Consider the following 27,183-nt stretch of genomic DNA (forward strand, 5'->3'; position numbering starts at 1 on the left):
TTGACAATTTTTTGTACAAGCAACTGCGTTGATGCGCCTATCTGTATCATTTTATCATGAGACGCCATAAATTTTAATTTTTTTTTTTAATTTTATTGAATCAAAACAAAAATGTCGGAAATAGAAAAAAATTAGAATAAGTTTAGATTTGTTCGAATTGGTCACCTTTGGCACGAATTAGGGCCTTCAAACGGCCAAAGAAACCGTCACACGCTGCCCGAATGTTGCTCTGCGGTATTTTGGCCCATTCCCGATCGACACTTTGGTATTTTTTAGTGCCAACCTTGCTTTCCAAAATACTTCAGACGCAATAGTCCAACAGATTGGTATCCGGAGATTTTGGTGGCCATTGTGCGCTGGAAATGAAGCGAGGAACCTCATTTTGTAACCATTCTTGGGTGGCGCGTGCTGAGTCCTGTTGGAATGTCCAAGGTCTGCGGCCAAAATGTTGGCGTACCCAAGGCTTTAATACACCCTCCAAAATATTTTCGCTATCATATTCGGCATTTATCCTGATGCCATGGTAGATAAATACGAGCGGTGAGCAACCACCGGCTGTTATGGCGGCCAACACCATCACCATGGCCGGTTTGAGTTTTGGTGGCCAACCGAAGGTGCACATTTTCAGCTGACCTCCTTGGCAAGTAAACATGATCATTTTGTTTGTTTACAAACTGCTGGACAGCAAATGTTTCCTCATCGGAGAAAACCACTTTCGGCCAAGCGAAGCAACTCTTTAGCTCCTTTGAGTCTATTTTCCTTTTGTTGCGGTATAAGTTCTTGCACTTTTTGGAATTTCAATGGCTTTACCTCGAGCTCATTTTTTAATATTTGACGAATGGAATATTGTTCAGCGATATGTTCAGCTCACGAGCCATTTTTCGGCCACTTCGACGACTTTCGAACCATTTCTACTGATGTTGCTGTTTTCTTCCGTCCACTTCCTTGACGTCGGGCTACGCTACCAATATCAGGGTAACGAGCGATGGTACGGTACACAAAAGATCTACTCACATTTAAATGCTGGAGTGCTCTAACGATAGCCACTTGTGGTTTTCCAGCCAAATATAAAGAAATCACACATCACGCTTGAATTCCATCACGAATTACTTTTTTTCTGGAAAATTCTCACCAAAATTCTTTTTTACGCTTGTACACAATATAATGAGCTGTCATTGGAATAATTTTAGCAGCTGCCGGACGAGTGGCTTAGAAATGACAGCAGTCTAAAGTTGGTTGCAGTTTTTTCACCTCACCCTGTATATATATATATATATATATATATATATATATATATATATATATATATATATATATATATATATATATATATATATTATTGATCAGCGCAAATTTCTAAGACGATTTAATCTTGTCCCTGTCCGTCTGCTGTAATCACACTAGAGCCAAAACTTGTGTATGCAGTCCCACGTCTCGGTATAGCCTTAATATACCGGTACATCCCAATATTCGGCGTTTTTATGATTTTTGCGACATTATTTACCGGAGTTGTGTGAGATTTCGTATTTAGAGTTCGTAATGGGAACTACAGTCTATTTCTATGCAGGTCCAGGCCTTCGTATAAGCCTAAATATCTATATATATAAATGTAAGTTGTGTTAGTTACTACGCTTAAAACTTAAGAACCGCTGGATTAATTTTAACGATTCACACAAATTCGGAGTTGTCTACTCTCCGAAAAGGATAATATCCAAAAAAAATCGCGTAAAAATGTGATATATTAACATTTTCATTTTGACTTTTCAAATGTACAATAGTAATGTTTTATTTTGCATGATTTTTTTCCATTTTGACTTTCTTTTTTCTAATGTACATTTGTAGTGTTTTTTTATATTTTATTTTTGAATTCGAATATTTATACCAATTTATTTAATTGACTTGATTTCTTGAGAACTGAAATTGATGGCGGGTTACATGGAAGTGTAGTAGCGAATTATGTGGTGGCGAAACGGAATAGATGATATCGAAATAATTTAACGCGGTCACACCAAAGTTAAAAGATAATTACTTTTTCTAAATCGCTGAAAAATCATGAAAAAGAGATCTCATTGCAAAAATCAAAAAAACATTTTCAATGGAATCGAATTTTAAAGTAATAGTACATTCTATTGACAAACTTTGTAAGGAAGGATCTTAAAACATTTGCTGTAAAAAATCAGCGAAAAAGTTGAAGACTTTTTCAATTTGTTATTCTTTTTTTTTGTCAATTTTTTTTTTTCAATTTGTATTATCATATTGAATTCAGTGGATTTTTTGTGAACAAAATAAAGAATAATTTTTCACTAAAAAAATTAAATAAGTGCGAAATAGGAGGTTAACTGACATCTACCTTTCAACTCCAGGGCCTACATCGTGGGTTAGCTGAAAGATGCGAACACATTTAAACAAACAAAAATGACCGAAAAAGCTTAATGGGGCTCATTTCAAAGCGTGACAATGATCCGTCCAATGAGAGCTCAAAATGCAAAATTCTTTGGGAGAATAATAAGTAATATACCAATATTGAAATAAAAGGTGCAAAATAGTAGAGCGAATGGGACTTTTAGTAAGAAAAGGTTTTATATCCTTCCAGAAATTCTTCCCAAACATTCAAAATACCTAAAATCACTTTTGCAGGTCTTTATATCGATCATAACTCATGGATAAGGGAACAACCCGATTTCATATTTATATAACCATCTATGATTTAAGTTATTTTTGGGGTCTTGGCCGGCCACTTTTTTCATTTTTTGGCCCTTATTTGACATTTTTGTATCTAAGGGGGTAGATAACCTCTTCGCATAAAATTTGAAATTTTCAGAGTAGGTCCCATATTGGTATTGACCAAATCCATCAATTGATTTGGCTAAAAAATTTTATTTATGCCACCCTGGGGTAGGGAACCATCATACAGATAATTGCCACATAGGAATTTATTTAAGTAAAGTCCCCACATTGGAGTATCCCCAAGTCCACTTTCACATCTAATGTGTGGTCAGAAAAGAAAATTTTGTATTCTATTGAATTTTTAACCCCCAAGAGAATATTGGTTGGGAACGTAGATTTGGGATGTGCATCCATATGAAATAAATTGTGGAAACATGAAGAAATTACAAATATAAGAAAGTAGCACGGGACCGAATATTTGTTTAATCATCATTGAATTATCCTATGATGAAAATATGGACATTAAGGGGTCTCCAACTTACAATTTAAATGGCAAATAAAATTAATTCCCATCTTATCATTCTGCCCTCAATTATGAGGTGGATAAAACTATTTTTACTTATTTAAATCACGCGAAATGCTATGGCATGCTATATTGTTCTGCTATATTTTTGATTTGGCCTCTATTTGTCATCTTGGATTATAAGGGGTAGAAGAAAGTTTTCAATGTAGGTCGATGTTTCGGAGTAGTGCCCATATAAAGAAGGTATCTCCTAATTTAACCACATTTCAAAGAATTTGGCTAATAATGCGTATTAGGGGGGTTAAAATCTTACACTAAAATTTCAACATATCTACAAATTTTAGAATTTTTATCCATGTTATAATACCCTCACAAGTCCACCTTTTGGCGGACAAACAGACTGACATGGTTAGGGGGACTTATGAGGACTCTAATGCACAATCTAAGTTGCTAATGGGTTTAAAAAAGTAATTAACTTTGGCTATTCTTAAATCATTCAGCCCTCAATTATGTAGTATACAAAATACAGCAAATTCCAAATTACTGCTCATTTGACTGGAAGATTTTGCTACGATTTTTACCATATTAAAAATTAATTTGATCCCTTATATGGCGATAAGATTGATATATACTTTATAATAGATTTGTATAGCACATCCACACAGTTGAAATGGGTACAGGTATTTTAAAACACTTTAAATCGACCTGTACGTGAACACTTATATCAGTCATATCTGTGAATAAATTTGCTTGGGAATATATGCATAATAGACAAAAACTACGGGCCGGCAACGCGGACCGGGCCAGCTAGTATATTATATTTTTAAGATTTTAACAAATTTTTTCCGGGTGTTATTTTTTGAAAATTTCCAAATTCGTTCCAAATGGTGGAGGGTATTCAAAGTTAGAACGTGTTCCACTTTAAACTACAAATACCAGGAAGACCGTTTGTGGGTTAGGCCGTGATATGGGGGCCATACCAAAACGGGAATCTCTATAGACAATTTTATACTTCAAGGATTGCCATCTACCAAATTTGAGTCAATTTCGTTGGCAAATGTGACTAGGATTATCAACATATCGAATATTGGTGGGTACACTTATGTGTGCGCTTTAGGAAGATATGTACCTAGATAGTCAATGTTCTTTCACCGGAGCTAGAACCCATTATGAGCTGCAAGTACCAATTTTTAGACAGATCCGTGGAAAAATGTTGCAAAAATCCTCAAACTACCGAATATCGGGAGGTACCGTTATATGGGGCCTTTACGCAAACCTGAACCTATACATACAATGTTCCGCCACCGGTGCTAGAACCCATTGTGACCTACAAGTACCAATTTTTTGACGAATCCTTGAAAAATATTTGGCGAAAATCGTCAAAATACCGAATATCGGGAGGTACTGTTATATGGCGGATATAAGAAAACGTGGTATATATCTCATTTTCTATTCAAACCATCCGAGACGCAATACAAATTTTTGTGCCGAATTTTAAAGCTCTACGTCAAATAATGTGGGCTGTATCGTGATTTCAACAGACGGACATCGTTAAATCGACTTAGAATTTTATGCTAATCATGATTATAGGTATATACTTTATGGGGTCTACGACGAATGTATAGGGATGCTAGAAACGAAATGACAAAGTTATTATACACTCCTTTTCAAGGTGTAGGGTATAAACATTGGAAAATGGCGATAAAATGAAGAAAATGAATTTAATTGTCTGCTGCAGGATTTGTGGGTAATTTTCAACAGAAGTCTTAGACCAATAGGAGATACGATGGCCTACGATGGCACTGTAAACCGGGATCAGTAACTCATAGGCACCAACTCTATGTTTGATGAGCGTTTGTAAGACACTGAATTTATTTATTAACAAGTAAAAAATTATCGGTCGGTTTTGCCGACAGATGTATACCCTCAGCCAATGTTGGATAATTTAAAAATATTTTGATGTTCAAAATTTTGAGCATTTGTGAGGGAGGTACCAGAAGGACCGGACCGATATTGTCAATTTTCCCACCAGACCTAGCACAGACACAAATTATAGGATATGCGAAATTGTAGCAAAATCGGATTATCGTTTTCCTTTCAATGCAAAAAAAAAAATGTATTTTTTGAAAATTTCGAACATTTGTGGGGGAGATACCAGAAGGAGTGTACCGATATATTTCATCATAACACCAGACCTTGGGTTAATATGAATATTGGGATGTGTGATAGTTCAAGACAATCGGACTCTTACATCACATTTTATGAGAGTTATAATTATTTAAAATTTTAAAGGAGTGAACCGATATTGTCCATTTTCGCAACCGGACCTAGCACTGAGTGCAAATATTAGGATGTGCAAAGTTGGGGCAAAATCGGATTATCCTTTCTCCTTCTGTGCAAAAAATATATTTTTGAAAATGTCGACCTTTTGTAAGGGAAGTACCAGAAGGAGTGGACCGATATTGCCCATCTCCGAACTCGATCTTAGTTTGACAAAAATATTACGATGTACCAAGTTTGGACCAAATCGGATACTCCCTTCGAGAGTTATCGTGCGCACCAACCAGACAGACAGACAGACAGACGGACGGACATCGCTAGATCGACTCCAAATTTCCTGAAACGGATTTGCTCCAAAGAGACCTGGGATCTAAAACCGTTATTTTGATATCGCACGTTTTGGCCATATCAAATGATATATACCCTCTGTAGCCATATGACCGAGGGTATAAAAATATACTATTCTATACCATTATGATAATATGACTTAACCTATCTTAGCATTAAGTGTAAAAGAGAGAGCGATAGAGATAGGTACCAATTGTACACATGCTATGCACCACGCCACCATAAATCTTTGGGGGAGGTCATAAACATGCATAGCTATCTCACATGTGCGAGCAAACATGGTGCACTTACTTATCAGTCTGAGTAAAGATTACATCCCGTAATCTAACTTCCTTCAAATTACAAGGAGGCGTTAGAGGTAACTGCGTTATGAAATCAGGTTTGAAAGATTTGAAATCTATCATCTCCATCTAATGCTTCAATCATTAATTTTCTCTTTTCAGGATGAACCGTGCAGGAAGGCTTGTTAAATTTTAATGTTGTTTTAAGTCTACCAAAGCGGAAAGCATCTTGAATTTTTCGTACATTGTAAAAAATATATTTATATTCCTCGCCACGATTTAATTTTTATTACTGCCCTTCTCCTCTCTGCCTCCTTTTTGATTTTACTGGCCTGTCATAAAATAAACTGTAAAACCAATTCCACTTTATCCTTTTGCCATATATCGTTGTCGTCGTTAAGTTTTGTTTTCTTTATTTAATTTTATTGTCCTTTCGAAACAACAGTTCATTTGGGGTGGGGTTGATGGTGTTGGGGATGGGGGAAATTTGTCCTGTTTCCGTTCTGCGTGTGCCACAAGTTGCCATTTTTAATATCCTTCCACCGTATACAGCTGTTGTTCTTAGTTCCGCTATTTTTTATTTGTTTGCCTAGAGCCGCTCATAAACTTTGGTGGCAATATGAAGCAATGTATATACATATGTATGTAGGTATGTGTGTGTGTTCATAGAAGGAGAAGTGCGAATGATGGGAAAAATAAAAAAAAAACATATTCTCCTTTGTTTATTTTCCATTTGCATTGGTAATGCGAGCTGTGGTTTTTTTATGAGGAGGGTGATGGTGATAATTTTTTTTTTAAAGTGCGGGTTCACTGTTTTCTTTATTTTCTTTCCTTTTGCAATAACATTCTATTTAAGTGGCCATTGTTTTGTATTTTTGAAGTGGGTTTTTTTGCACCTGAGCTTATGAGAGAAGAAGAGACGATGTTATGAAGTGGATTTTGATGGCAGATGACGACTACCATAATAGGGGACATTTGTATGGGTATTTATTTAAAAAGCAATATAAATATTTAATGGGGATATAAAAGGATGTAAACAGGCAAGGACATCTAGAAGTTCCTCTTTTTATATCATCCATTGTAGGATGGAGGGTATATTAAGTTTGTCATTCCGTTTGTAGTACCTCGAAATATACATTTTAGACCCCACGAAGTATATATATTCTTGATCATCATAAAATTCTATGTCGATTTAATGTCCGTCCGTCTGTCCGTCTGTGAAAATCACTATATCTTCCGAACGAAATGAAGAAAGTTGATAAAAATTTACTCAAATGTGTATTATGTCTGCAGGACTTTTGCAGCCATATTATTTACCGGAATTGTTTCAAATTTGGTATTTGAAGTTCGTAATAGATACTACAGCCTACGATGGAAAATTGTCTGTATGGGTCCACGTTTTGGTATACCCCCCATATAATGGTACATCCCGGTATTTTTGACGATTTTAGCGACATTATTCACCGGAATTGTTTCAAATTTGGTATTTGAAGTTCGAAATAGATACTAAAACCTATGACAGAAAATTGTCTGTGTAGGTCCACGCTTTCGTATAGCCTCCATATACCTCCATGTACCTCCCGATATTCGGTATTTTGATGATTTAAGCGACATTAGTCATCGGAATCGTTTCACAGTTGGTATTTGAAGTTCGTAATGGATACTACAGCCAAAGACGGAAAATTGTATGTGCAGGTCCACGCCTTCGTATAGCCTCCATATACCTCCCGATATTCGGTATTTTGATGATTTAAGCGACATTAGTCATCGGAATTGTTTCACAGTTGGTATTTGAAGTTCGTAATGGATACTACAGCCTATCACAGAAAATTGTCTGTGCAGGTCTACGCCTTTGTATAGCCCCCATATAACGGTACCTCCAAATATTTTGATATTTTGATGATTTTAGCTACATTATTCACCGATTTTTTTTTCAAGTTTCGCATTAGAATATTTTTATGGCTTATGACCAATGTTGCCCATGCAGGTCCACGTCGTCATATAGACCTTGATGTACATACATGTACATTCATTATTTTTAATATTTTAACAGCATTTTTAACGGATTTTATTTTCTTGAAAATTTGCCAAATTCGTTGCAAATGGTGGAGGGTTTGAATGCCCTCCACCCGGCAAAATTTACTAGATGTTAAAACGTGGAGATAACACTTTTCAGATTTGTAAAGGGTGTGTAGTTTAAAGATTAGACATTGGCAATGGTGTACGAAATGTCGTATCATTTGTATTGATGGAGGTGCAATTTATAAATTAAGTTGGAAGTACTCGCTACTTCGTCAGCGAAGAGTCCAGCTTAAAAAATTGTGCGTGTCAGGCCTTTTATAACCTCCACCTTGTAATATCCCTAAATGTTCGTAGTAGACCCCATGAAGTGAATATATTCTTCTTTTATTTTTTATTCAACTAACACAGTTTCCAAGCCCATAGGGCCGTGGACGGTTCCAAAAACTTCTATACATGACTGCTCTAATTTGATCAGCATAAAATTCTAACGATGTCCGCCAATGTGTCTGTTAAAATCACGATACAGCCCACATTATTTGAAGTAGAGTTTCAATATTTGGCAGAACAATTTTGTATTGTGTCTAGGATGGTTGGTATTGAAAATGAGATATATTGGTTTGGTATAGCAATATTCAGTATTGACGATTTTCGCCTCGCTTGTTCACGGTTCTGTCTAAAAATTGGTATTTGTAGTTTGAAATGGGTTCAAGCTACGGAGGCGGACATGGTCCACGTTTACCCCACATAAAGGACGAGATGAAAAAACTGCAACCAACTTCAGACTGCTATCATTTCTAAGCCACTCGTCCGACAGCTGTTAAAATTATTCCAGTGACAGCTCATTATATTGTTTACAAGCGTACAAGAGCATTTTGGTGAGAATTTTCCAGAAAAAAACTTATTCGTGATCGAATTCAAGAGTGATAGTGTGAGTTCTTTTTGGCTGGAAAACCACAAGTGGCTATCGTTAGAGCACTCCAGCATTTAAATGCGATTAAATCTTTTGTGTCTCGTAGCATCGCTCGTTACTGTGATACAGGTTGCGTAGTCCGACGTCAAGGAAGTGGACCGAAAAAAACAGCAACATCAGCAGAAATGGTTCGAAAAGTAAAGAAGCGACTTGATCGAAACCCGCGTCGCAGTTGCCGAAAAATGGCTCGTGAGCTGAACATATCACAATATTCCATTCGGCAAATATAAAACAATGAGCTCGGGGTAAAGCCATTGAAATTCCAAAAAGTGCAAGAACTTACACTGCAACAGAAAAAAAAAATAGACTCAAAAGAGCTAAAGAGTTGCTTAGGTTGACCGAAAGTGGAGAAATGCCGAAATTGGTTTTCTCCGATGAGAAAACATTCGTTGTCCAGCAGTTTGTAAACAAACAAAATGATCGTGTTTACTTGCCAAAGAGGTCAGCTGAAAATGTGCACCTTCGGTTGGCCACCAGAACTCAAGCGCCGGCCATGGTGATGGTGTGGGCCGCCATAACAGCCGATGGTCGCTCTCCGCTCGTTTAATCGACCATGGCATCAGAATAAATGCCGAATATTATCGGGAAAATTTTCTGGAGGGTGTAATAAAGCCTTGGGCACGAAAACATTTTGGCCGCAGACCTTGGCCATTCGAAAAGGAATGGTTACAAAATGAGGTTTCTCGCTTCATTTCTAGCGCACAATGGCCACCAAAATCTCCGGATACCAATCCGTTGGACTATTGTGTCTGGAGTATTTTGGAAAGCAAGGTTGGCACTAAAAAATACCAAAGTGTCGATCACCTCAAGCAAGCGCTTCGCCGGGAATGGGTCAAAGTACCGCAGAGTAAAATTCGGGCAGCGCGTGACGTTTTCATTGGCCGTTTCAAGGTCATAATTCGTGCCAAAGGTGATCAATTCTAACAAATCTGAACTTATTCTAAAATTTGATGCTATTTCCGATATTTTTTGCTTTCATTCAATAATAATTAAAAAAAAAAAATAAAATTATAGCATTTTAGTTTGTTGCAGTTTTTTATCTCACCCTGTGTATGCATATTTTTGATCAGCATAAAATTCTATGTCGATCACTCTAGCTGCCGAACGAAATGAAGAAGGTTGATAAAATTTTACTCAAATGTATATTATGTCTGCAGGACTTTTGGTATTGAAAGTCGGACATGTAGGTCCATGTCTTGGTACAGGCCTCATATAACGGGTCCTCCCGATATTTGGTATTTTGATGATTGAAGCGACACTCTTTACCGAAATTGTTTCAAATTTTGGTATTTGAAGTTCGTAATGGATGACAAAAAATCGTCTGTGTAGGTCCACGTTTTGGTATAGCCCCCCTATAAATGTACCTCTCTATTTTTGGTATTTTGGCGATTTAAGCGACATTGTTCGCCGGAAATGTTCCAAATTTGGTATTTGAAGTTTGTAATAGATACTTAGGCCTATGCCAGAAAATTGTCTGTGTATGTGATGATCCCCCATAACGGCACCTCTCGATATTCGGTATTTTGATAGTCTTGACCATATTTTTCAATAGAATTGTCTGAAATTCTACACCAAGAGTTGCTTCTGAGTACTTTACCGCCTGGTAAGCATTTTCTATATAGGTCAACGATATCGTATAACCCCCATACATCGGTGCCTCCCATATTCGGTATTTTGATGATTTTAAGCACATTTTTCAATGGAATTGTTTGAAAAAATCACACAAGGAATTCCTTCTGAGTATTTTACCTCTTGGCAGACAATTGTCTATATTGGTCCACGATACTGTATATCTCCCATATAAGGGTACCTCCCTATATTTGGTGTTTTGATTATTGTACACAAATTGTTTAATGGAATTGTCTGAAAATACATACAAGGAGTTCCTTCGTAGAACATTAACCCCCTACATAGGTCCATTATATCGTACAGTCTCCATGTAACGGTACCACCCGACATTCGTTATTTTCACCATTTTAGCCACATTTTTCAATGGAATTGTCTCAAAATCCACACAAGGAGTTCCTTCTGAGTACTTTACACCCTGAAAAATGATTGTCTATAAAAGTCCACGATATCATGTAGCCCCTATATAACGGTACCACCCGATATTCGGTATTTTAGCAACACTTTTGACCGGAATTACTTCAAATTTAGCACTTATGGTTTGAAGCCCGTATTGAGTATTACAACCTATGACGAAAAATTGTCTATGCAGGTCCACGTCTTCGTATAGCCCATATATAACGGTGTCTTCTTTATTCAGTAGTTTAATGATATTAGCGACATTTTCGTTCGGAATCGGTACTACAGCATAAGACAAAATAAAAAATATGTCGACGTCTTCGCATATCCCCCATATAACGGTTTTCATTTAAGTCCTATTTTTTGACGGATTTTTTTTGAAATTCTTCAAGACCCTTCGAAATGGCGGAGGGTATTAAAAGTTCGGCCCGGCCGAACTTAGCTACTTTTTTACTGTTTTTTTTTTTTTTTTTTTTTAATTTTATGGAAATTACTCAGTTAAGCCCAGTGTCTAATACAAACCAACCTCCCCGAAATTACATTTTTTAGACATTATTGTTCTTCAATTTTCCCCCTGGACTTGCATGAATGATTTTGAAAGGCAATTCTAACCATACGTTGAATAGTATGATACGATATAACAATTTTTTTATAAGGCCACCCAATTCCACCCTTCACATCCGTATTTAATCATTCCCTTTCATTTTAAAACTCCACTGAAAAATAAATCATTATTTTTTAAAAAATGACCATTATTTCCCCCCATAACCATGAAATTATATCTCCCCCGCCCGAAAAGCCTGTTGGAAATCTTCTTTTCCCTCCATTAAACTGCAGCTTAAATCTCAACTTACCAATAAAACAGCGCACATCATAACTGGTGCCGATGGGTGCTCCATAGTAACGTTTTGCCGGCACTAATTGTACACTGGGTGGTGCCTGGGCGGTTAACGTCAGGGTAAAGGGATGGGCACCATCGCCCAAACGTTTCAATAAGGCTTCCTGGAAATTAAAAAATAAAAGAAAACGATGAGAGAGCAGTGTTTTTTTTTTTTTTCTTTAATAAATAATTATTATAAATCATTGAAGAAAACATACAAATTACTTATGTCATCAGTCGGATTAAATTACACACGCTCGTTTATGGCACGGTGGCTTTGATGCCTACCGCCGCCGCCACAGACAGCGTTATGAAAATTAATTATTTTAAGTGAACGAACAACAGCAAATGATTTCCGTTTAAACGATGATTAAATGTTTTTAATGAGTCGTAAAGGTTTCTGGTTAATTTTTCCATGGCTTTCGATTTTCATTTTCAATGCAAATATTATTGAAATTTACGGGAGCTCAGGTTGGAGGTTGGACAAATAGGCACACCTGGGTGTAGGCAGGAGGAAGGCAATATTAAGAACTTTTTCCATTCAAAGGCAAGAGCTGTCATGAATTAAAATATCTGAATATATATTTTGAAGTTTAAAACCGAAACATCTTCTACGATTAACATTAAGGCTGTTTGCAGATTTTTCAAAGAAACTTCAAATCGATTGCCATAACCTTCAAATAATAATTCTATGATGTTTCAAAAACTTTATATACCCTACACCACATAGTGGTAAGGCTATTATGTCTTTGTGCATTTGTATGTTACAGGGAGAAGGAAGCGAGATAGACCCATAGTTACTTTTGAGTATCTTCATAGAATCACTTTTTGAGTCTATTTATGCATGTCAGTCCATCCGTACGTCCATGCATCCTTGTGAATAAAATGTCGGTCGCATTTATTATCCAATGGACATGAATTTTTTGCACAAATCATTTGTTTGGCCCAAGGACGAACGCTATTGTAATTGGTGATAATCGGATCAGATTTAGATATAGCTCCCATATATTTTTTACCGATTTCGGGTTAATTACGCACCAAATGGCCAATATAAAACCTAGTGACATGAATTTTGGTACATGTCACCGAATTCGGTCTAGAAATTAAAATTGGCAAAAATCGGTTCAGCTATAGCTCCCATATAGATGTTTTACCCTATTTGGGGTTTTAAGTCCCTCGTATGCGTAATATTCGCTCTACAAGAATAATATTTGGTACCGGACATCAGATACTACTCGAAAATACCTCTGTCAAATTTTATCGATATTGGTTCAGATTAGGATATATGTAGCTCCCATACATATATTTATCGAATATCAGGTTTATTGTGCACCAAATGGCTAATATCCGCCCAAATGGACTGCATTTTGGCAATTACAACTGAATTTATCCTAGAAACCAGAACTTCAAAATTGGTGAAAATCGGCTATAGCTATAGCTCCCATATATATGTGTTATTCCATTTGGTGTTTAAAGTCCCTCACACGCGTAATATGCACTCCACAACAATGATCTTTGGTACCAGATATCTTATAGAGCTCGGAAATACATCTGCCAAATTTTATCAAGATTGGATCTGATTTGGATATAGCTCCCTTATATATCTCAACCGAATTCGGGTTAATTGTGCACCAAATAGCCAATATCAGTTCAAATGACCTGAATTTTGGCATTCAACCAAATTTAGTCTAGAAGCACGTAAATACCTCTGTCAAATTTTATCGAGATCGGTTCAGATTAGGATATATGTAGCTCCCATACATATCTTTATCGAATATCAGGTTTATTGTGTACCAAATAGCCAATATCAGTGACCAAATGACCTGAATTTCGGAATATCCAACCGAATTCAGTCTAGAAGAAAATACATTAAATTTGGTAAAAATCGGTTCAGATATACCTATAGCTCCTATATATATGTGTTATCCGATTTGGCGTTTAAGGTCCGTCCCATGCCTTTGTCAAATTTTATCGAGAGTGGCTAAGATTTGGATTTAGCTCCCATGTATATCCTTAATCCGATTTCAGATTTATTGTGCAAATAATGGCTAACATCAGCCCAAATGGAGTGAATTTCGGGACGTGGAACTCGGCTACGATGTATATTTTTATACCCTGCACCATAGTATGAAGGGTATATTAAGTTTGCCATTCCGTTTGTAACACCTAGAAATATACATTTTAGACCCCACAAAGTATATATATTCTTGATCAGTTGTTGCAAAATGGTCAGGCTTATCCCTTTTATTGTTGTTTTTATAAAAACAACGTTTGTTTATTAGTGGAGAACGATGGTAATGTTTACCAGGGGGTAAGGCAGGGAATACCTAGGTTTCGGAAAGAGCCACCAATCCTCATCAGTTCCCTTGTTTTTTGTCTGGGATATTCTCCCCAGAAGTTATTTTAAAAATAACTTCTATGACAAAAAACATTTTTACCCAAGTGACGAGATCGTAAGCTCAATAGAAGAGGAACCAAAGAATTAAATAAAACTAAAATTCTTTTGGAAAGTCTTCTAAATCTTACAACCGCACTTATAAACATTCACATCTTTCTCCACTTGTTATGCTTTCGTTCAACCTGAACGAAGAAGCATAACCATGTAAGTTGGTTTTGTCTGTTACAACAGCATAAAAATCTATGTCGATTTCGCGATGTCCTTTCTTCTGGCCGTCTATCCGTCTGTGGAAATCACTCTAGCATCCGAACGAAATAAAGTAGGTTGATAGAATTTTACTCAAATTTATATTATGTCTGCAGGACTTTTGGTATTGAAAATGGGCCATGTAGGTCCACGTCTTGGAATAGCCCTCATATAAGAGTGCCTCCCGATGTTCGGTGTTTTGAGGATTTTAGCGATATTATTCACCAGAATTTTTTCAAATTTGGTATTTGAAGTTCGCAATGGGTACTAAAGCCTAGGACAGAAAATCGTAGGTGCAGGCCCACGTCTTCGTGTAGCTCCCATATATCGGTACCTTCCGATATTCGGTATTTTAATGATTTTAGCGACATTATTCACCGGAATTGTTTCAAATTTGGCACTTGAAGTTCGCAATGGATACTACAGCCTATGACAGAAAGTTGTCTGTGCAAGTCCTTGTTTTTGTATAGCCCCCATATAACGGTACCTCCCGATATTCGGTATTTTGATTATTTTATAGACATTTTTCACCGGAATTGTTTTAAATTTGGTATTTGAAGTTCGTAATGGATACTACAGCCTATGACAGAAAATTTTCTGTACTGGTCCAGGTGTTCGTATAGCCCCCATATAACCGAACCTCCCTATATTCGGTATTTTGATGATTTTAGCGACATTATTTACCGGAATTGTTTCAAATTTGGTATTTAAAGTTTTTAATAGATACTACAGCATAAAACAGGAAATGGGCAATGTAGGTCCACGTCTTCGTATAGCCCCCATATAACTGTACCTCCCGATAATCGGTATTTTGATTAATTTAGCGACATTATTCACCGGAATTGTTTCACATTTGGTATTTGAAGTTCGTAACGGATACTACAGCATATGACTGAAAATTGTCTGTGCAGGTCCATGTCTTCGTAAAACCCACATATAGCGGTACCCCCGCTATATCCGGTATTTTGATGATTTAAGCGACATTATTTGTCGGAATTGTTTCAAATTTGGTATTTGAAGTTCGTTATGGATACTACAGCCTAGGACAGAAAATTGTCTATGCAGGTTCATGTCTTCGTATAGCCTCCACATAACGGTACCTCTCTATATTCGGTATTTTGACGATTTTAGCGGCATGATTCAGCGGAATTGTTTCAAATTTGGTATTTGAAGTTCGTAACGGTTACTACAGCCTATGACAGAAAATTGCATATACAGGTCCAGGACTTTGTATAGCCCCCATATAACCGAACCTCCCAATATTCGGTATTTTGACGATTTTAGCAACATTATTCACCGTTTTTTTTTTTTTTTTTCAAGTTTCGCATTTACATTTTCTAATGGCTTATGACAAAATTGCCTATGCAGATCCACGTCGATTAACAGAATTTTTAACGGATTTTATTTATTTATTTTTTTTTTTAAAGTACCAAATTCGTTCCAAATAGTGGAGGGTATTCAAAGTTCGGCCCTGCCGAACTCACAGCGTTTTTACTTGTTTAGCTCTGCTTTCATAATCTCTTAAACTTTTTCTGTATTTTTTAAATATTGGATTTTTTCCCATAATGTTTTTATTATTTCCTATTTTAACCCTCGCCCTTCCGCTTTTGAATGCAAAAAAAAGTCAATAATGCATTTTATGTGAAAATATTCAAATTCCATTTAAATCTCATCGACTTACCTGCAATGGACTTAATGTATCCCTGGCTGGTTCCTCATTTCGTGGCCATATTTGATGCAGTGACATAATGGCTTCATTGCAAAAACGCAAACCCATGACTTCTTCATCCTCGCGGCCATAACTGAAATGAAAAAAGTCGAAATCAACCAAAAAAAACACAAAAAATAAGTAAAATTTAATAAAGAAAAAATAATTATTTAAAAAAAAAAATAAATTTCCACTCAATGGCATTCGGGTAATAAATCAATCACGGAACTCCATGACAGCCATTTTGATAATTGCTTTTCGTTGAATGCCAGAGTATTGGCCATACCTTGGCACAGAGTTGTGCTACAAAGATTTTTGTGATGATGAGGGGGGGAGGGGGTGTGCGCAGGGAAACAAAGAGAAACAATAATTCTTTTTTAATTGATTGCTGAGGCACGAATGACGTTGCAATTTTTCAATAAATCCTCTTCTTGTTCTTCTATAACTGGCTAGCTACATGGCTAGCCAATGGCTATTTGATTGGGTTCAATGGGTAGATGAAGAAGCAAGGCTATGGCTGACGAGCAATGGGAGTGGTAACTGGAAGTTATGGAATTGATTGTGAAATAATTTTGAGATAATAGGACATGTGCATTACAGGGTGAGATAAAAAAACTGCAACAAAGTCAAACGCCACAATTTTTACATATTATAACCTCCACCATTCTATGGAGGGTATATTAGCTTTGTCATTCCGTTTGTAACTCCTCGAAATATTCATAATAGACTTCACAAAGTATATATATATATATATATATATATATATATATATATATATATATATATATATATATATATATATATATATATATATATATATATATATATTTATATATATATTTAAAATTTCGTATTTGAAGTTCATAACGGTTACTAAAGCCTATGACAACAATTTTTATATGCAGGTCCACATCTTCGTATAGCCTCCATATGACAGTACTTCTCGATACTCCGTATTGTCATTTTTGGGACATTATTCACTGGAGCTGTTTCAAATTTCGTATTTGAAGTTTGTAATGGTTACTACAGCCTATGACAAAAATTATTGTATGCAGGTCCAAGTACCTCCCGATATTCGGTATTTTGATGATTTCAGCAACATTATTCACCGGCATCTATTCAAATTTCATACTGGAAGATACCAATGGGTACTAAAGCCTACGGGAAAAATGTTTGTATGCAGGTTCAGATCTTCGTATAGCCCCCATATAAGGGTACCTCCCGATATTCGAAATTTTGATCATTTCAGCAACATTATTCACAGGCATCGCTTCAAATTTCGTACTGGAAGATACCAATGGGAACTACAGCATATGACAAAAATTGTTGTATGCAGGTTCAGATCTTCGTATAGCCCCCATATAACGGTAACTCCCGAGGGGCGGTATTTTGATGATTTTAGCGACGTTATTTACCGGAATTATTTAAAATTTCGTATTTGAAGTTCGCAACGGGTACTACAGCCTGTGACAACAATTTCTATATGCAGGTCCACATATTCGTTTAGTCCTCATATAACGGTTTTCATTTAAGTGGTTGTTTTCGGAAATTTTAGGAAATTTTTCAATTTCCTTCGAAATGGTAGAGGATATAAACAATTCGGCCCGGCCGACCGTAGATGCTTTTTTTACTAACTTTTTTTCTTAAATTTTATTGAATGAAAGCAAAAAAGCATATTTTAGAATAAGTTTAGATTTGTTCGAATTGGTCACCTTTGGCACGAATTATGGCCTTCAAACGGCCAATGAAAGCGTCACACACTGCCCGAATGTTGCTCTGCGGTATTTTGGCCCATTCCCAGTGAAGCGCTTGCTTGAGTTGATCGACACTTTGGTATTTTTTAGTGCCAACCAAGCTTTCCAAAATACACCAGACACAATAGTACAACGGATTGGTATCCGGAGTTTTTGGTGGCCATTGTGCGCTGGAAATGAAGCGCGGAACCTCATTTTGTAACCAAGAATGTCCAAGGTCTGCGGCCAAAATGTTTGCGTGCCAAAGGTTTACCAATGTTGAGGCCCAATGGGATGTTAGTCGTGTTCTCTCCACTAGCTCTTCGCGTGCTAGCCTTGGGGAGTTTGCTCGTCGTCGGGCACTAGTGTGAATGTGTTGTATGAATGTGTCTGCTCTGTGTGTATGAGTATGAATGCGAGATGAGTGTGTGATTTAGGGCGTCTTAGTACGTTTCTATGGCCTAGACGTGCATAATAGCCACAAGGGGTTACCAGTCTCCTGGTCACATGGAACTGAAACTGGTAGTAACTCGGTTACGAGATCTGACCAGAGGTCTTTTTCTGGTACCGCAGGTGGTGGGGACTCACAGGGAATCTCAACTCTCTGCCTCAGCATTAAGATCCTTCTGATCTTGTCGGGGGCACTTTCAAATCTAATCGGCCAGCATCAGAGCGGAAGAGGTGAATAGGCCTCGCTCTTCGCAGTATGTAAACGTGGTGATTATACTGCTCCATCAGTGTAGCACTTGTGTTGCACTCGTTCTATTCCCTGATCGTGCCTTAAATTTTCACTCATTTTGGGTGACCAGTCCCGTGCTATATGGAGCAAAAACTGGTAGTAGTTTCGACTACGAAGTCTGATCGGAGACTATTCTGGTGCCGCAGATGTCACGAGCCCCTAGATCTGTTGACCTCGCCCACTATGGAGAGGCCCCTGTTGTGGGTGCAACGCGGTTGTTGTGGTTTATACTCAAATCGCGGATAGAGCGTCGGCTCGATGTGGTGTTGCATTCTCAACCGGGCGCTGCGACCCATAGAGCAGCAGAGGTGTAAGATAGTCCTCAACCCCTTACCAAGAGGGAAGTAAAGCCCATACAGCTGATCTTCAAATTGGTACCTGCGGAATAGACCTAGAACTCTGTGGAGGGCTACCACTCTATAAGAGAAATCTGAGTAATTCCAAAGGGGCGCTGGCCGACGCATCGTATCGCGACCCCTGTGCAATGGTGCATCATGGTTGAAGCCGTCAAGGCGATAATCATGTAAAGCCCCTCGACTTCACCCTCCAGAATATTTTCGCGATAATATTCGCCATTTATTCTGATGCCACAGTCGATTAATACGAGCGGAGAGCGATTATCGGCTGTTATGGCGTCCCACACCATCACCATGGCCGGCGCTTGAGTTCTGGTGGCCAACCAAAGGTGTACATTTTCAGCTGACCTCTTTGGCAAGTAAACAGGATCCTTTTGTTTGTTTACAAACTACTGGACAACGAATGTTTTCCCATCAAAGAAAACCAAATTCGGCAGTTCACAACTTTACCCCGAGCTCATTTTTCAATATTTGCCGAATGGAATATGGCGATATGTTCAGCTCACGAGCAATTTTTTTGGCCACTGCGACGCGGGTTTTGATCCAGTCGCTTCTTTACTTTTCGAACCATTTCTACTGATGTTGCTGTTTTCTTCCGTCCACTTCCCAATTCCTTGAGGTCGGGCTACGCTACCAGTATTACGTTAACGAGCGATGGTACGAAATACAAAAGATTTATTCACATTTAAATGCTGAAGTGCTCTATCGATAGCCACTTGTGATTTTCCAGCCAAATATAAAGAAATCACACTATCACGCTTCAATTCCATCACGAATAACTTTTTTTCTGGAAAATTCTCACCAAAATGCTTTGGTACGCTTGTAAACAATATAATGAGCTGTCACTGTCGGACAAGTGGCTTAGAAATGACAGCAGTCTGAAATTGGTTGCAGTTTTTTCATCTAACCCTGTAAATGCTGAAATTTTCAACACTAATATATAAATGAGATAATATCGGGATCGTGATATGGAGTTTGAAAAATTCTAAGTATGTATTTAACCTAACCTAAATTTTATTCTATGATTTAAAAAATCCTCTTTAAAAAAATTTCTTTGAAATAAATTTCATGTTGATGTGCATGATTTATATTTTTGCACTGAGGACATTTATATTCTCAAAAGCACCATATCCTACTTAAAGCAAAGGCCTTAATAAAAATATTAGCAGTTTTGTAAATAAAATTACATTTCATCACAAACTCACATTCACACACACACACTCATCACACCTAAAATACACTTTTTTCTCCTTGCAACAAATAATAACAACAACAACTCTGTCTGCAAGACAACAAACTCTCTTTCTCTCTCTCTCTCACACACACACACGTACACATGCATCTCCATTTTTTTCCTTTTTGCCATACTACCATACTTACCGAAATGTCAGCGTCAATTGGGCATAGACACGATATCCTTGAATGGCTTTCGGGTCCACATAAACAATGCCACGCAAAATGGATGGCGTGTTGCCAGATAAGGTTATCTCACGTGACGGCAAATACAAGGTGAGCACGCAATTCGGTGAGGTCTTCTTGTAGACACGCTGTGTGCCGAATTCATCTTTGTGTGACGATGACGATCTGTGAAGGAGAAGGGTGATTGATGGGGGGGAAATTAGATTTAGTTTTTGTTTCGTTTAAGCGGGGGTGGGGAAATGGAAAAAATATATTGGCAGCAACGAGATAATGGAAAAAGTTTTTTTTTCGGTACATTTTCTTCGGTTAATAAAGTCAAAGTTAATTTGAGAATAATTTAATTTAATCAGAATATTGGTTTGGAAAAAAAATATTAATTTCAATAAAAATCACATAAAATTGGAATTGTCGTCTAGTAATTGAATATTATTTTTTATATCAGAATTGGAAATAGACAGAATTCATTCTTTATAGGTTTGAAATATTTCTATGAACCAAGATCCACCTGTGTTCTGGGGATAAAACCATCAGTTCTCCTGGAGAAAAAAACTTTCTGGTTTTCTAAGGAAGAAAACCTTGTTAACTTTAGGGAAGAAGATCTTCTGGTCTTCTATGTCATAAAATCTTCTGGTGTTCTAGGGAAGAGTCTTTCATATCTTTTAAGAAAGACTAGCTTCTGGTCTTAATGGAAAGAAGACTCCCAAGTGTTCTAGCGAAGAAATCCTTCTTGTTTTTTAAATAAGAAGATCTCCGAATCTTTTAGAGAAGAAGACCCTCAGGTCTTTTCGGGAAGAAGACTTTCTGATATTCTAAGGAAGAAGATCTTATGCTTTGTTATTCTGACTATTCTTCCCTAGAATAGCAGAAAGTCTTCTTCCCTAAAATACCTTCTTCTCTAAAAGACCTTCTTCTCGAAAAGGCCCGAAGGTCTTCTTCTCTTGAAGCCAAGAAGAAATTGTTCCGTTGAAAACGAAGACTTTTGGTTTTGTACAAAGGAAAACCTTCTAGTCTTGTCTTAAAAATGAATGAAAGAAATTCTTTGGGGGAAGAAGACCTTCTTATCCTAGCCTTTTAGAGAAGAATACCCTCAGGTCTTCTAGGGAAAAATATTCAGAATAGCAAAGCATAAGATCCCTATTATAGCAGAAAGCCTTCTTCCCTAAAATACCTTCTTCTCGAAAAGACCCCAAGGTCTTCTTCTCTTGAAGACAAGAAGAAATTCTTCCGTTTAAAACCCGAAAAAGAAGACTTCTTGTCTTGTACAGAGGAAAATCTTCTAGTCTTGTCTTAAAAAGGAATGAAAGAAGTTCTTCAAGGGAAGAAGACCTTCTTCTCCGAGCCTTTTCGAGAAGAAGACACTCAGGTCTTCTAGGGAAGAATAGTCAGAATAGCAAAGCATAAGATCTTCTTCCCTAGAATAGTAGAAAGGCTTCTTCCCTAAAATACCTTTTTCTCTAACAGACCATCTTCTCTAAAAGGCCCGAAAGTCAAAATGAAATTCTTCCGTTGAAAACCCGAAAAAAGAAGACTTCTGGTCTTGTACAGAGGAAAATCTTCTAGTCTTATCTTAAATATGAATGAAAGCAGTTCTTCAAGGGATGAATACCTTCTTCTCCGAGCCTTTTTGAGAAGAAGACCCTCAGGTCTTCTAGGGAAGAATAGTTAAAGACCTTCTTCTCTACAAGACCCGAAGGAGAATAAGAAATTCTTCCGTTGAAAACCCAAAAAAAGAAAACTCCTGGTCTTGTCTTGTCTTAAAGATGAATGAGAGAAGTTATTCAAGGAAAGAAGACCTTCTCCTCCTGAAGAATACTTTCTAGACTTATTCCAGTGATAAAGACATTCTGCACTTCCAACGAGGAAGACTTTCTAGTCTTCTAGTAAAGAAAACCTTATAGTCTTCTAGTTAAGAAGACCTTCTAGGCTTGTGGTAGACCTCCTTGGTCCTCTTCCAGAGAAGAAGACCGTCTGACCTTCTTTCAAAGAAGACCTCCTGGCCTTCTTCCAGTCTTCCTCCAATGGCCTTCTAGTGAAGAAGAATTTCCAGTCTATTAATGAAGAAGACCTTCTGTTTTTCTAGTAATCTAGTAGTCTTCTAATAAAGAAGACCTTCTCGTCTTCTAGTAAAGAAGACTTTCTGGTCTTTTAGTCAAGAAATCCTTCTGATCTTCTAGTGAAGAAAACTATCTGGTCTTCTAGTAAAGAAGACCTTCTAGTCTTTCAGTAGACCTCCCTGGTCTTCTTCCAGAGAAGAAGACTTTCTGGCCTTCTTCCAATGAAGAAGACCTTCTGGTCTTCCTCCAATGGCCTTCTGGTCAAGAAGACCTTCTGTTTTTCTAGTAATCTAGTAGTTTTCTAATAAAGAAGACTTTCTGGTCTTTTAGTCAAGAAATCCTTCTGGTCTTATAGTAAAGAAAACTATCTGGTTTTCTAGTAAAGAAGACCTTCCATTCTTCCCATGAAAAAAGTCTTTCTGGTCTTCTAATAAAAAGGTCCTTATTTTCTTCAAGGGAAGAAAACTTTCTTCTAGTGGAGAAGACTCTCTGGACTTCTATGCCTTCTGGTCTTCTAGGGAACAAGGCCTTTTGGTTTTCTAGAATTCTGCTAATGAAGCAGACCTTCGGGTCTACTAGTAAAGAAGACCTCCTTCTTCCAGGAAATTTCTTCCAGAGACCTCCTGGTCTTCTTCCAGTGAAGAGGTCTTTCTTCTCTTCTACCAGTGAAGAAGTTCTTCTTCTCTTCTTCCAGTGAAGAAGGCCTTTATATGACTATCTGGTCTTCTAGTACCTTTCGCCTTTCTTTCAGCGAAGAAGACCTTCTGCTCTTCTTCCAGTAATGAAAAATTTCGGATATTTTAGTGTAGAAGGCCTTCTGGCCTTCCTCCAGTGAATAAGACCTCCTGCTCTTCTTCTAGTAAAGATAGCCACCGGGTCTTTTAGGGAAGAGGACTTTCTTTTAAATAAAATTTTCTGGATAAAATGCGCAGCACTTTTTATACCCTTCACTATAGCATGGAGGGTATATTAAGTTTTATCATTCCGTTTGTAACATCTCGAAATATGCGTTTTAGACCCCACAAAGTATATATTTTTCAGATCAGAATAAAATTCTATGTCGATTTAGCGATGTTCGGGCATCTATCTGTCCGCCTATGGCAATCACACTAGCTTCCAAATAAATTGAAGTAGATTTATAAAATTTTAGTCAGACGTGTATTTGGAGTGCAGAACTTTTCGTACTGAAAATGGGCTAAATAGGTCCACGTTTAGATATAGCCCCCATATAACTGTACCTCCCGATATTCGGTATTTTGACGATTTTAGGTACAATATTCACCGGAATTGCTTCAAACTTGGTATTTTAAGTTCGTAATGGATACAGCATATGACAGAAAATTGCCTATGCAGATTCAGGTCTTCGTATAGCCCCCATATAACGTTACATCCCGATATTCCGTAATTTTATGATTTTAGCGACATTATTCACCGGAATTCTTTTAAATTTGGTATTTTATGTTCGTTGTGGGTACTACAGATTATGGCAGAAAAATGTCTATGCAGGTTTACGTCTTCGTATAGCCCATAAACAACCGAACTTCCCAAAATTCGGTATTTTGAGGATTTTAACGAAATCATTCACCGGAATTCATTCAAATTTGGTATTTGAAGTTCGTAATAGGTACTACAGGCTGTGACAGAAAATTGTTTTTGCAGGTCCACGTCTTCATATAGCCCTCATATAACGGTACCTCCCGATATTCGGTATTTTTATAATTTTACCGACATTATTTACCGGAATTGTTTCAAATTTGCTATTTGAAGTTCGTAATGAATACTACAGCCTATGACAGAAAATTGTCTGTGCAGGTCCAATTAGTATAGCCCCCATGTTAACTCCCTATATTCGGTATTTTGATGATTTTAGCGATATTCTTCACCGGAATTGTTTCAAATTTGGTATTTGAAGTTCGTAATGCATACTACAGCCTATGACAGAAAATTGTCTCTGCAGGTTCATGTCTTCGTATAGCCCCCATATAAAGGTACCTCCCGATATTCCGTATTTTGACGATTTTAGGTGCAATATTAACCGGAATTGTTTCAAATTTGACATTTGAAGTTCGTAATGGATACTACACCCTAAGACAGAAAATTTATTGTGCGGATGCACGTCTTCGTAGAGCCCTCATATTGCGGTACCTCCCCATATTCGGCATTTTACTGATTTCAGGGGCATTATTTACCGAAATTTCTTCAAATTTGGTCTTGAAAGTTAGTAATGGGTAGTACAGCCTATTACAGAAAATTGTCTATACAGGTCCAGGTTTTCGTATGGTCCCCATATAACGGTACCTCCCGATATTCGGTATTTTTATGATTTTGCGATGTTTTTCGCCGGAATTGTTTCAACTTCTTATTTGAATTCCCCAATGGGTACTACAGTCTATGACAGAAAATTGTCTTTGCAGGTCCAGTTCTTCGTATGGACCCCAAAATAGGAGTAACTTCCTGTATTTGTGTATTTTTAAGATTTTAACAGAATTTTTAATGGGATTTATTATTTTTTTTTTTTAATTTTCCAAAATCGTTCCAAATTGTAGAGGCTATTCAAAGTTCGGCCCGACCTAACTTACTGCTTTTAAATTTGTTTAATAATTTTTCCTTCAAACATTAACTCAAAAAGTTACAAGTAATTAATTTAAACAAGCTCCTAACATCATTTAAACGAATTTCTAAAGGATATGTAAATACTGAACACCAATCCTCTGCCAACAAAATGTCCCATGTTCCATATTAATCTAGAATAATTACTTTTTACGATATTTGTCAAAGATAGCTACCGCGTTCGGAATATCAATTTCATTTCATTCCCAAACACATTGACACTTTTGCATGCCGTATGAGTAGCTGCCACGTATATTTCCAGCCATTTTCAGTCATTTATTTTCATTTCCTGCTAACAATACTTCATAATCCTTACAACTCTTTCTTTCTTTCGTCCAAATCCCCATTCGCTTTAGTTAGGCAGTGTCATAAACATATGTATGTATTTTCGTATGTATCTTTGTAGCGTTAATGCCAGCCAGTTATTCAGTCAGTCAGTCAGTCAGTCAGTCAGTTTGTCTGGTAGACAGTTGCTCTTTTTTTTTTTTGATTTATTCCACTTGTCACTTCACTATTCGCTCCCAGATAGAACACAACAATCTGTTGGGGTTTATAATCGCATCGCTATGTAAATGGGGGAGTGTCTGTTGTGTCTGTATGTATGTATGTGTCAACAAGTTGATTTGTATATATTTTACATTCTATCTTACAGTTGAACACACACACACTGTTATTTTAACCATGGTAAAAAGGGGTGGGCAACCATTAGCTGTCTCTGCTTCTTTGTTCGACATCATTTCTCTTGGGGATTTTAAAAATACCCTTGACTTTGTATCCTCGTCGGCAGTGAATAAAGTGAGATTATCGCAGATATGAAAGAGATATTTTAAAATTGGGTATCCCCCCCTTTTTTAAACTGGTTTAATAAATAATTGTGGACGAAATAAATGTTAATAGGAAATGCTAATTAAATGGTACAGTATTTTTTAAAAAAAAAAAGGTTTACGATTTTCATGTACCCGGAAAGTAATAAAAATATTTGTAAAAATCCACGATTCCATATTCCAGAAGTCCCAAAAAATATTTGAAAAAATCCAAAATTTACATAAACAAATAAAAAAGCTGTAAGATCGGCCGGTGAAATAATTCCGATGAATCATGTCGCTAAAATCATCAAAATACCAAATATCGGGAGGTACCGATGTATGGGAGCTATACGAAGACGTAGACCTGCACATACAATATTCTGTTATAGGTTGTAATATCCATTAGGAACTTCAAATAAGAAATTTAAAGAATTCCGGTAAATAATATAGCTAATACCAGCGAAATACCGAATATCGGTAGGTACAGTTATATGGGGGCAAAAATGTGAACCTAGGTGGTCATCGGATAATATTTAGCGGGTAAAATAGACCATATATTTTGTGTTGAAAAAATTCAAATTTTTTCATTAAACCGCGAATATTTTAAATCCCGGCGAAATCATAAAGCCATGACAGGGTTACTTCTGATCTTTACATTGATGTTAACATCCAACAAATCGGATGTATAGCAAAATATGTGCGATATATATGTCTATCAAAGGAGATATGCTTGAAAGATCTCTTATATGTCGAGAACGGCTGAACTGATTTCGACAGTTCTCATTAATTCAGAATGGCCTCTTTGCAGAAAAGAAAAAACGTCTAAAAAAAACGCATAAAAATATCTCTCTTAAGATGAAAATATTGATTTTGTAAAATTTTCTCAAATTTTTTTTCAATTTTGTCATATTTTTGGCATATTTTCATTTTGAATTAAACATTTGGTAATATTTCTACAGCTAACAAAACTAAGTAGTTAGGATATCAGGATATCATATACAGATCTCGTTTATGGCCCGATCCTTACGAAATTTTGCATGGGGATAAGAATAGAAGCCTACTCTTTTTGGAGATGATCGCCATATATTTAGGGGTTAAAATGGACCAAAAAACTGCAA

General features: G+C 36.9%; 1 protein-coding gene across 1 annotated transcript in view; it reads right to left on the reverse strand.

The window, feature by feature from the left end:
- LOC101889685 (uncharacterized) overlaps window positions 1-27,183 on the reverse strand; it is a 123,252-nt gene that overhangs the window by 51,632 nt on the left and 44,437 nt on the right. The window contains exons 2-4 of the mRNA XM_059118639.1: window positions 20,557-20,760; window positions 16,322-16,442; window positions 11,971-12,118 (exon numbers count right to left, since the gene is read on the reverse strand). Coding sequence (XP_058974622.1) covers window positions 11,971-12,118; window positions 16,322-16,442; window positions 20,557-20,760 — 473 coding nt within the window. The remainder of the gene's footprint in view (window positions 1-11,970; window positions 12,119-16,321; window positions 16,443-20,556; window positions 20,761-27,183) is intronic.

The sequence above is a fragment of the Musca domestica genome, unplaced genomic scaffold, assembly GCF_030504385.1.
Source record: "Musca domestica strain aabys unplaced genomic scaffold, Musca_domestica.polishedcontigs.V.1.1 13, whole genome shotgun sequence".
Taxonomy (NCBI): Eukaryota; Metazoa; Arthropoda; class Insecta; order Diptera; family Muscidae; genus Musca; species Musca domestica.